This window comes from Acinonyx jubatus, chromosome C1, assembly GCF_027475565.1.
Source record: "Acinonyx jubatus isolate Ajub_Pintada_27869175 chromosome C1, VMU_Ajub_asm_v1.0, whole genome shotgun sequence".
NCBI lineage: Eukaryota > Metazoa > Chordata > Mammalia > Carnivora > Felidae > Acinonyx > Acinonyx jubatus.
Window position 1 is genome coordinate 195,850,035 of NC_069381.1, and position 13,066 is coordinate 195,863,100.

General features: G+C 34.2%; 1 protein-coding gene across 1 annotated transcript in view; it reads left to right on the forward strand.

Moving 5' to 3' along the window:
• Positions 1-13,066, forward strand: part of VWC2L (von Willebrand factor C domain containing 2 like) — a 160,011-nt gene that overhangs the window by 22,679 nt on the left and 124,266 nt on the right. The window contains exon 3 of the mRNA XM_015074550.3: positions 2,908-3,037. Coding sequence (XP_014930036.1) covers positions 2,908-3,037 — 130 coding nt within the window. The remainder of the gene's footprint in view (positions 1-2,907; positions 3,038-13,066) is intronic.

Below are 13,066 nucleotides of genomic sequence, written 5' to 3' on the forward strand. Positions count from 1 at the left end.
TTGATTGAGCATTCAGAGTGGGGGTGGGGCACACATGGAGATGTGAGAAGAAATGGACTGAAAGAGATTATTTGCGGGAAAAAATTAATGAAAACAAAAGAGGAAATTGCATGTGTCTGACAAGAGATTTTAGACCCAGGAAGGGTGTGGTATTTGAATAAAGTCAGAGTCAGGGAATAACGTCAGATTCAAAGAAAATGTCCCTCAGTGGCTAGGGTGATACTTTCATTTTTCCAATTTATGTTTCTCATTATTCAAAATCCCTTAAAAAATCAGGTGTACTTTTATCACCAAGCCTTATAGTCATAGCTCTTCCTCAGAATATTTCTCAGAACTCTAGGGCATACACATCCAGTCTCCACTGGCTTCACATAGATGCCCCTGGGTCTTTACTGCACCATCATCTGTTAGTGCTTCTCTCAGATACCCTCCAGTGTGGTTACGAGGCTAAAGATGCCAACGCCCCAAAGGATGTGAGCCTCAGGGCAACTTAACTTCAACCTACTATTCTTTTCTTACTAATTTACATTTGGAGAAGGTTAAAAAGCTCTATGGCTCCATAATAACCTCTTTATGCACTAAATACCCTAGTGAAATTCCCTGTTTTAGCAGAAGTACGCATCTTCCATAAATCAATTATTCAGTTCCTAGTGGCTATTCCTCTGGATGTGGCCTGCATAGAGAAGGGTCCAAACCACTGTAAAATGAACTACGCAAATGGGAGTACCCAGAATAGTGATTCTTGCTATCACTGGCAGGACATTATAGCAAGTACACCACCTGGGTTCAAATCCTGCCTCTGTCCCTTGCTGCCTAGGCCTAAGGAAGTTATTGACCCTCTCAGCCTATATCCTCATCTATGAGATAAAGATAATAGCAAATCTTCCTTCATAGGCTTATTATGAGAAATAAGTAAGTTGACATAGGTAAATGGCTTGGCATGATATCCAGTAGTTAATCATTTCCAAAAACATTGTTTGAGTCAGAATGGTGTCTTTAATAATCTCTGTTAGGAATCTAATAGTCCAATAAATCTTTCTCACAGGCCACAGTTAATTTGAGTAAACATTTTTCATTGGAAGATTTAGGGGCTCTTTGGGATTTTTAATGGCTGAATCAGTCCACTAGAGTTGCACAGATCAGCCCGTCCTGCAGCAAGAATGAAGGGTCACAGCTATGGAAGGGCAGGGTGTGGAAGTCATATTAGTGGTTCCCTTTTTCTCTCATATTAACCATAAATGCACTTCAGAAGCCTATGTAAAAATTCTTTGCAATTAACGAAGGAAAGGGAGACAGCTTCTGACCATTTTACTTGGGAATTTAAGATAGCACAATGGGGCTTGTGAAATAAGGAGTTAGAGCAGCAAAAATTTTCCTTTCTCACAGGATTTCTCACATTTCGCCAACAAATAATGTGCTATGGTGTCTTTTCCTTAATTTCCTGAGATTTTTCAGTAGAGGAGCTTCAGAAAAATCCCAGCCCTTAGGACGATCTAATACATTGCTTTGAGATACTACTTAACACATCTCACCACACAGTAAGGAGCTTAACTGTACCCTTCAATGAATGTATTGACAACGTTAGAAATACTTTTCCTACAGATTCTATGTCTAATTCTCTTATTCCTACTAAATTGGAAAGTAAAATAATTGAAAGCTAGACTCTCATTCTCCAAGCAGAAAGCAAAGGTAACATTAATTTGAAAATAATTAGTTGAAAGGTTTTCACCCCCACAGGTTGAAGAAAAACAAGAGCTGATATGGACAGTAGCAATTGAGACAAAGGCAGAGAGCTTTAATTAACACAATTTGCAAGTGAGGAACTTGCAAATTGCATTTTACAATGCAAAATTTACCTCAAAGTAACTGTGGCCTGTGAGAAAGATTTATTGGACTATTAGATTTCCAACACAGATTGTGGCACTGTGGCATAGGACTGGAGGTAGAATGTTCTCAGAACAAATGGAATGATTTGAGAAGTAGACACTTGTATAACTTCTGAGACCTCCAAGTTTTTATTCCAGAATTCCAAACTCTGTTGCATGAGAAATTAGAGATAGAACTTGTAAACATGAGAACATCACAAAATGGTCACTGCTTGAGATTATTTGTGGTATAGGCAGTTTGTGGAAAAGAAACAGAAAATCTCAAACTCACTTTTGGCTGGTAAGTACTGTTGAGACAAAAATTGTTTTCTGCCTGTTTTTTTTTCCTCCTCTAAATTAATCACTTTTCAGTTCCATTTTTAGTCTTTGACTCTAACTAGTGGCTTTTTAAGTCAATTGATTTTAGTTCATTCATAAAAGCAAGCAGGAAAGATGAAAGGTATTCACTAAATCTTTCAAGAGGCAGTACCTGAACGTTTGGATCCCAAATGCAATCTTTTCTAAAATTCATATTGGAAAAAAAATGCCATTTAGAGTCTAGGTTAGCTTGAAAAGGAGTTCATACAAAGGGTTAGGATGTCCATTTACCATTTTCTTGCTTCTCAGTAATCCTTTTCTTTCTTAGGAAGAAAAGTGACAAATAGCAAAAACTTACTTCACATGATCCAGTATCATTCCTGTTTGCCAGAGGAAGGTAGGGCAATCAGTGCATCTGGAAACCAAACCAAGAGGTGACATATTAGTTGTCCCAACACTTCTTCGTAAAGTAGGAACATAAGTCATAGGAAGAGTCATCCCATAGTGCCCCAGTTGCTCATGGCAACCTGAGCTCCACACAGCAACCCACTTTGGCTTGGATATCCAGGTTGCTTTCCATTGGGGAAGAATGATCATACACATGGTAAATGGAGTTGATACAGTAAAGCCAATATAAACACTGATGTTTTATCTTCTAACAGCATATGAATGTGCAAGCATTAAGTTATAGGAGAAAAGGGGCTAATTTTAGATTTGTTCCTAGCCCTCTCCATGTGAATGGTGTCGCTGTGAGCCCAGCAATGAAGTTCACTGTGTTGTAGCAGACTGCGCAGTTCCTGAGTGTGTCAACCCAGTCTATGAACCAGAACAGTGTTGTCCTGTCTGCAAAAATGGTAAGACCATACTGCATTAGCTTTCAAAGAGGGGTTAGTGCAAAACACAAATATTCTACCACTGCCCACCATTCGATGCAAGATCCCACTGTTTGCCTGTGGTTCTTCAATATGGGCATGGCAAATTTATACTTTTATCCCAACTTAATGTGAAAATAAACCAGCAATGGGTGCCTCACAAAGCTTTACATCTGGGGAATTAACGCTCTTATAAGCTCTGTTGTGGTCCCTATTATTGACTGTTGATTTATAGGGAGGATATTAGAAAGAACACAAAACCATCTTTTTGTTATGACTTAATTTCTTTCTTTGGAAGCTATAAAGCAGTTCATCCCATTTCATAGTGCATAACCAGGAGAGAGAGTAGGGTAAATGCCAGATCCTTGGCTTTGGGCATAGAAAAACCTTTTGCTTTAAAGTTGAATTATCAAAGAAATACAAAATTCAATTATTAATGTACTTAAGTTGAAGTAAGAAAGACTAGAAGGTTTAGGGCCTTTATTGTAGGTTTTTATTACACTGGAATCTTGCTCTCACAGGAATTGGGTAGAGGGAAACTTGGTTTCTAAGATTATGGGTTCCTTTTTGGTCTTCATGGAATGGAGAGGTTGAATGCAGACTGTATGTAAATCACTCAAAATCAACGTGATGCTGAAGAGAACACAGTGCAGTGCCATAGACCCAGGGCAGCATATCAGCAAAGCCAGTATCATGTTCTTCCTACTGGTCATGTGCTGCCAAAAAATAAAGCAACGCTAGGTAGCATTCCACAAATGCCCCCTCTTGGCATTAATGACTGCTTGAAAAAAAATGGCTCTAGCTCTTAATAACTGAAATCACTCTTATACTGAATCCCTGTGCCCTTCCTTGAGTTAACAAGTGCTCATCTTCTTCTATTACTCACCTTTTTTTTGTCCTGAATTTGCCACTATGTTAGTTCATCTGCTAATCTTTTTCTTTATAGAATTATAATTAGTAAAAGGAGGTATCAGTTTATTAAAGAAAAAGCAAAAGCAGTTCTAGTTGTTTTTACAATAGTTTTCTTGTCTTGGTGTCTTCCCAAAGGACTTATAAAGAACACTTAGGACATTTTTGCAGGCACAGTTTTACTATTTTGCATCATAAGAATCCACTGAGTTGAATATGAAGCTGCTCACTTGCCTTCTATTTTTGCTATTATTCCTTTCATCCAACTGACCTGTGTCATAGTGACCATCTTTTCTGACTTAGAAGGTGGAAATAAATATCAACCTGAAGTCCTAACCTATATAATATATGTAAATATATACAATTTAAGACATTATAATTTTTAAAGGATTTTGAAGAAACTGGAAAAGATACAGGGAAGAACAATAAGATGATTTAATGGTTGAAAAATAGGACCTATGAGGACAGACTGAAGGAGTTAGCATAATTTGTCCTGGAGAAGAGAAGGCTCAAGGGAGACCTAACTGTCATCAAGTATATGAATGGTTAGTCTAAAGTGGAAGAGGACCTGTTATTTTTCATTTTCTCCAAGGACAGAAGGAAGAAAAAAATCAGCTACCTAATCAATCTTTAAAAATAGGATTGACAAGTCTTTGACTGAAGACTGTTTTTTTTTCTAGAAGCAACTGTCTAAACAGGTCCTTGAGGATCCTCTCTTCCCTAGGTGTCCCTGGTTGGCTTTGTTTCATATTTATGGTAAACAAAACCATGCTTATAGTTAAAAACTCTCATCTGGACATATTCAGAGTACTCGCAGAATTAAAACATTCTAGACCATGTATTTAAAACACAGGGTTTACACATTCACTACCACATAATCCTAGCTACCCCACACCAAAACCTGTAATATGTCCTGAGTTAACGTTCACATCAAATGTCAAATCAGCCACTACAAATTAATCACCTTTAATTTGATGTAACCCAAGATTATTATACTTTACTCCACGTTATAGAGTAGAAATCTGTCTTCAAACGAAACCTTCTTTGTATAAAAACATATAATGAATGGACTTTAATTGTTCAATTAATTAGTTAATTAATTAGTAGCCCATTAGTATTCATGGAAAACATGTTGAGAGAACAAGATCTATTAGTTAACTTTTCCAATATTTTGTTCATGATGCACTACAAAAAGACCATTTCTGTTCCCTTTTGCCATTTCAAAGGAAACCTTTTTCTTTTAATAAGGGAAATGAACCTGAATTAGACTTAGTAGGAAGATGAACTCTAATCGTAATATAACATTATGACATATTTTTTATTATTAAATAACACTAATTAGTCACTTGTGCCCAAAAAGTGAAGTATAATCATTGTCAAATAAAAGCATATTAAAAATCACTGGAGTACCCTTATGACCACCAATGATACTATTTTACTGAGAGAACATACTGAGCCACATCTTGCTTGCTTTCTTTCTAAGCCTGGCCCAGAAAACAGAAACAGATTACCCATGTGTGGAAGAGCCAGGATGGGGCACAGGGGAAGGGGGAGAGTAGATGTTTATTATGACAGAATACAACTAGAACAATTTCTTAAATTGCCAACACATAGTAAGCCTTTCTTATTCTATACAAGATTAATTTTCCTATTATAATGTAAACTATTTCTTAAAGTATGCCACCATTGTCTTAGATTGAAAAAAGGATAAAAATCTACCCTATGGATTCAAGGTACAGGCAATAGATCTTAATTTGTAAACAGTCCTATAACATTTTCTACATTTTCTTAAATCTTCATAAATATTGCAAATGTTTAGTTTGCATAAATGCTGATTATCTTAGCTGCCAAATACTTTGTTTTTGCATACTAAAATCAATTTTTCTGCCTTCCTGAATTATAACTTGCCAAGAGCAAGAGGCTTTAAAGATATAAAACAAAAGTTTAAGATGATAGAATGTACCACACCTGACCTTAAAACTCAATATTCAGCTAATATAAAAATCTTCATTCTCAGATTACTTAAGAGCAAATAGAATAAGGAAATACAATAATATATGCATGTTTTTCCCAGAAAACATTGGTTTACCAATGAAAATGTAACAATTATCTTTAAATTTATTTTTAACATTATAAAGTACAAAGTAATATGCTCCCTAGCTCATACAGTGATGGCCTCTCTTTATTCTCCATAATATAATTTGTAAGAATACATTTAAAGACATATACTAAAAATTTTTTCTGATAATATAACAAGAGAGAGAATGTTTGATTTCCCGGTCTTAATGATTACCTCCAGCAAGATTGCCAGGGGTTATCAATAATTATAGCCAAGCTATAAACTCCATTCTTACTACAGTTAGTTTACCATCAAGAAAATACCGTCAATTGTCTGAAAAAATAGAAACATTCAGGAAAAATGTGAATGACTGGACACACACAAAATAAGAGGAGAAAGAGATGCTTTTTTATTTGGCAAGGCCTGGAGGGAACTGACAAAGGAATCTATTGTTTTTTAAAACGTTATTAAACATTTGCTTCTCCCTCCTCTATATGTCTGCAAGAGCTAGCAATCCAAATGCCTTCTTGAAAAATATATTTCCTGACTGTCCATCTTTCCCCAAGATTGTGGTATTCTGACCTATCTTTCAGCCTGAGTCCTTCCTGTGTGAATTAATGAATATTCTTTATGGTTTTGTCTTTATAGTACAAAAAAGTAAAGTAGCACAGCATTTGCTTGAAGAAAACATTCTAGTTTTGAGTGACAAATATTTCAAATCTTTGGTCACTGACCATACATTCTATTAAAAAAATATTTGTGCATTAGAGCATCCTAATTGCACTTTTTACATTTGATCAGCCAGTATGTCAGTGAGTTCCATGTTTTCACTGGGATAGTCAGTCATTATTAATGGTTCTGAAGGAAAAGTCACTTCATGAAAAATTGGAATGGACAGAAAGCATCCACAAAATCCTCCATACACATTGAGTGAGAAGATTCCATATCCTTGCTAACTAAACTGATGTTGCCATAGGCCCTATTCAAATATTTAACTCCTTTTCTCTTATCCCCTTCTAGTTTAGTAGTGATACAAATAAGACGGGAAATAGACCCGCCAAAAGGGAAAATGGAAAGGAAGAAGCCAACAGAAGGGATGGGCAGTGCACAAATGAGAGAGAGAGGGGACCTTAGAGGTGCTTGGGAGCAAACGTTTGACACATCTAATTGTTAACATCCCTAGTATACAACAAGCTCCTTGAAATAAATGAGAAAAAAATAGCTCTATAGAGTAGGAAATGGTCAGAGTATATAAAGGAAATTCACAGAAGAAAATCAAATGTGTAATACACATATGGAAATATCCTTCACCCCCCCCCCCAAGGGATCCAGGGAGATAAAAATTATAAAAATGAGATACCAATATTGGATTGATAATAACTTGAGATTGATAATACCACAAATCAGTAAAGATATTAAAAAGATGTTCATAAAATGGTGAAACAACTTTAAGAAGATGGTTTCTATCAAAGTTTTCATGCAACTTGAAGTCAGCAATCCCTCTTCTTGTACTTTTCCCCACATTCATGTACTACATTTTTACTGCATTTTAAGAGCAAAAAGAGGGGAGAAAAATGCAATAGTCCTTCAGTGGAGTAATGAAATATACTGCAACCTTTAAAAAGACTCTATTGACCTTTTTTACTGCTATGTAAAATAAGCAAGGAGTGTAGACTATATATTATTTTATATATAATATACTAATGTGTATTGAATACATACATTTTAAGTAATACGTATTTAAAATATTTTAAATGGTATACAATTTTAAGTAGATATGAAAATTTGTATGTATGCAGAAAAAGAGCTATGTAGAAACACAACAGAACATTAGAAATGATTCAATGGTTGCTTCTGGGGAAAAGTGAGAAGGTAAGGGAGGACAGACAAGAGCTAATCTCTTTAAAACACTAAATCTTTACAGAATGACCATAATAAAAACAACATAAAAGTATACAAATAGGCAGCTCCAAAATACAAATGTTCAAAAAATATAAAAAACTATTCACTTTATTAATAGATTTAAAAAATGTTATAAACCCTTCTTTGCTGTTTTTGTATGTGGCATAAGGAAAGTTCTGGAAGAATACACATCCAATTTTTAACAGTGATTCAATGATCAGAATAGTAACTAAAAGAAGAAGTGAGAAGGTAGAAGCAAAGAACTTTGACATTTTATTTCATAGGCCTCCATACTGAATGGATTTTCAAAAATGTTTTATTTTCTAATTTAAAAGGTTTTATCAAACCTTTAAATAAAAGATAATTCTAATGTTAATTAAGCTTTTCCAGAAGACAGACAAGGACAAAATTTTCTTTTCTTTTTTCTGGAGTATACTATTTATACAAACCAAAGAATACAAACTAAGAAAATAATAAATGGAGGACAACTTTACTTATAATTAGTAATAGGGAAGTAATAAAATACAAAATCCCCCAACTAAAACCCCTGGGTTGTGGATTTTACAAAGAGAATGGAATTCATATATTGTATAGTACATTACATAGCCAGTGGTTCTAGGGCAGCATTCTTCAATCACATGGACATTTCTACAAGATATATAACAATCATATGGAGATTGAATAGAGTCTCAAATCACATTTTAATCCCAACTGAGTTTTTGTGTCAAAGTTGTGAGGAAAAAAAAGGGGGGAGGGAGTTTCAGACTGTAGGAATGGGATTGCACATTCATGTTAACAAAAAGAATCTGGAAGAGGGTTAAAATAATTAAGCGTCCTAATAAAGTAGAGTTTATAAAGAGAGTTCAATATTAGGAACTACATTAATAAAACGTATCCTACTTCAAAATTGAAGAGAAAGATCATGTTATTTCTATTCATACTTAAAGATATTAGACATAAATCAGCAGAAACTATTAACAAAAACTGCTGATAAAATAAAATTGGATAATTTTTGCATGATAAAATGTACCTACCTCAACCCAAAAAGACAGAATCATGCTTAATAGGTAAACACTAAAGGCATTCTCAATAAAGTCAGGAAAAGGATAAGGATTCCCACTATCCTTTAAAATTTCAAATAGATAGTAGATATGAACTAGCTAACATAATCACAAAAGAGAATTGGGAAGAAAAAAAATTAGAAAAGAGGAGATACAATTGTTGTTATTTGCATATGATAGGATTATATACTTGAAAAGCCTAAGAAAAAGTATTGAAAACTACTATAAAGACAGCTTAGTAAGATAGCAGTGTAGAAAATGAATATATAGGTCTCTCTTTCTCACACACACACTAACCATATATATATATGTGTGTGTGTATATAATATATATGTATTACTAAAATAAAATTGTGACATGGGTATATGATACTGAGTTTCAATGAAATGTAATAGAGACATCACAGACACACCTAACACGGGAAAATTTGATATACGTGGATAAAGTAGTATTTCGAATCAATGGGAAAAAGAAAATTTGTAAAAGAAATGATGTTGTAGCAACTGGATAGTTGTCTGAAAGAAATAATTTTAAATTTCTACCTTATCTCATAATTCAGGAAATGTTTCAATTCATCAAAGATTTAAATATAAACTTATTTTCCCAAACAGTATAAAAAGAGAACCTGGATAATTTGATGTGTAATCTTGAAGTGGTTATATTTTAAAAACAAACAAATCTCTCCACAGAACAAAACAAAAACAAAACACCACTGTAGAAAGAGATTAAAAACAGGAGAAACATCAATCCTACAACCCAAAGGGTTAATCCCACTCACATATAAAAATCTCTCAGAAATTGGTAAGAAAAAAAAGACCACAATTCTATTTTAAAAATGGGCAAATAACTTCAAAATTTATTCCACAAATAATTGAAACAAAAAAAGTTTCTAGGACAGAGGAAAAATTGCTCAAACCAATTTTAGAAAAAAAAAATTGCAAATGAAAATTTGATAGTTTTTTGTTTTTTTTTTACTTACACATTGGCAAAAATCCTAAAATTTCATGAGTCACGTTATTACTGATACTGTGGTCAAAGAGGCATGCTCTTCCATCTTTGGTGGTTGTATAAATTTCACAACCTCCATGGAAGGACAGTTGACAATATGTATCAAAATTACACTGTATGTATCTTTTACCTCAGCAACTCTACTTCTATTTACAGATATTTGAAATGACAAATGAGCAGTGTTGCATATTTCCTATGTTGTATTTCAAGTTTTATAATAAAAAATGATTGGATAATTTGTAGAAATATGATAGATTTAAATTCTCTTGTAACATGTTATTAGTTAACAGTAAAAAAAAAAAAGAGCTATTTCTTTAAATACTCAGTGAGGTATTTGTATTGGATTACAATTTAATTAACTGCCATTTACCTTTCACTTATTTTTTTCATCCCATATAGTACATTTTTAAGCTTCAACTTCACATTGCTCAAATTGTGAGAATAGAAATCTATTTACCACCAAGAGATTTAGGCTACTTTTTAAAGAAAAAAAACCACACAAATAAATAACTATTAATGTTTGGAGGATATATATACATATGGTTTAAAAGTCAAAAACCTTACTACAATTTATTCAAAAAATAAATAAGAAGATCTACCAAATTTCTAAATGTGAAAACTCAAATTTGTTAGGTTTCATTTCTCTAATGATGAATTAAATGGAAATCTTATCCAATGTGTTATGTGATATAATATTTTTGGTAAGTTGACAAACTTGGAAAATTTAAGTACATGAAAAAGAATGTACTTGGTAAGGTTGGAGAATTCAATCTATCATATTATTAAACTAATGTATAAAGATATAATATTTTTAAACAGGGTAATAGTGAATAAAAATAGATTAGAAAATTAAAAATTAGCCCACAGTTTAGTATAGAGTTAAAGTGGCAGCTAAGTATCTACTGAAAACATTTATTATTCTAACAAATATAAATGTTAATCACTTTATAAGTGCAATTATATTGCTGTCTTGCACATTGTATATAAGTAAGATTCAGTTGAATCAACGATCTAAATGAAAAAAAAATGAAATAAGGGAATTTTTTTAATATAAAATTTATTCCCAGATTGGTTTCCATACAACACCCAGTGCTCATCCCAAAAGGTGCCCTCCTCAATGCGCATCACCCACCCTCCCCCCCTCCCAACCCCCATCAACGCTCAGTTTGTTACAGTTTATAAGAGTCTCTTATGGTTTGGCTCTCTCTCCCACTCTAACCTCTTTTTTTTTTTCCTTCCCCTCCCCCATGGACTTCTGTTAAGTTTCTCAGGATCCACATAAGAGTGAAAACATAAGGTATCTGTCTCTCTCTGTATGACTTATTTCATTTAGCATAACACTCTCTAGTTCCATCAATGTTGCTACAAAAGGCCATATTTCATTCTTTCTCACTGCCAAGTAGTATTGCATTGTGTATATAAACCACAATTTCTTTATCCATTCATCAGTTGATGGACATTTAGGCTCTTTCCATCATTTGGCTATTGTTGAAAGTGCTGCTATAAACATTGGGGTACAAGTGCCCCTATGCATCAGCACTCCTGTATCCCTTGGGTAAATTCCTAGTAGTGCTATTGCTGGATCATAGGGTAGATCTATTTTTAATTTTTTGAGGAACCTCCACACTGTTTTCCAGAGTGGCTGCACCAGTCTGCATTCCCACCAACAGTGCAAGAGGGTTCCCGTTTCTCTACATCCTTGCCAGCATCTATAGTCTCATGATTTGTTCATTTTAACCACTCTAACTAGCATGAGGTGGTATCTGAGTGTCTTTTGATTTGTATTTCCCAGATGAGGAGTGACATTGAGCATCTTTTCATGTGCCTGTTGGCCATCTGGATGTCTTCTTTAGAGAAGTGTCTATTCATGTTTTCTGCCATTTCTTCATTGGATTATTTGTTTTTTGGGTGTGGAGTTTGGCAAGCTCTTTATAGACTATGGATACTAGCCCTTTCTCTGATATGTCATTTGCAAATATCTTTTCCCATTCCATCGGTTGCCTTTTAGTTTTGTTGATTGTTTCCTTTGCAGTGCAGAAGCTTTTTATCTCGATGAGGTCCCAATAATTCATTTTTGCTTTTAACTCCCTTGCCTTTGGAGATGTGTCGAGTAAGAAACTGCTGTGGCTGAGGTCAGAGATATTTTTCCTGCTTTCTCCTCTAGGGTTTTGATGGTTTCCTGTCTCACATTCAGGTCCTTTATCCATTTTGAATTTTTTTGTAAATGGTATCAGAAAGTGGTCTAGTTTCATCCTTCTGCATGTTGCTGTCCAGTTCTCCCAGCACCATTTGTTAAAGAGACAGACTGTCTTTTTTCCATTGGATATTCTTTCCTGCTTTGTCAAAGATTAGTTGGCCATACTTTTGTGAGTCCAATTCTGAAATATCTATTCTATTCCATTGGTCTATGTGTCTGTTTTTGTGCCAATACCATGCTGTCTTGATGATTACAGCTTTGTAGTAGAGGCTAAAGTCTGGGATTGTGATGCCTCCTGCTTTGGTCTTCTTCCATATTACTTTGGCTATTCAGGGTCTTTTGTGGTTCCATACAAATTTTGGGATTGCTTGTTCTAGCTTTGAGAAGAATGCTGGTGCAATTTTGATTGGGATTGCATTGAATGTGTAGATAGCTTTGGGTAGCATTGACATTTTAACAATATTTATTCTTCCAATCCATGAGCACAGAATGTTTTTCCATTTCTTTATGTCTTCTTCAATTTCCTTCATAAGCTTTCTATACTTTTCAGCATACAGATCTTTCACATCTTTGGTTAGGTTTATTCCTAGGTATTTTATGCTTCTTGGTGCAATTGTGAATGGGATCAGTTTCTTTATTTCTCTTTCTGTTGCTTCATTATTATTGTATAGGAATGCAACTGATTTCTGTACATTGATTTTGTATCCTGCCACTTTGCTGAATTCATGTATCAGTTCTAGTAGATCTCTGGTGGAGTCTATTGGGTTTTCCATGTATAATATCATATCATCTGCAAAAAGTGAAAGCTTGACTTCATCTTTGCCAATTTTGGTGCCTTTGATTTCCTTTTGTTGTCTGATTGCTGATGCTAGAAC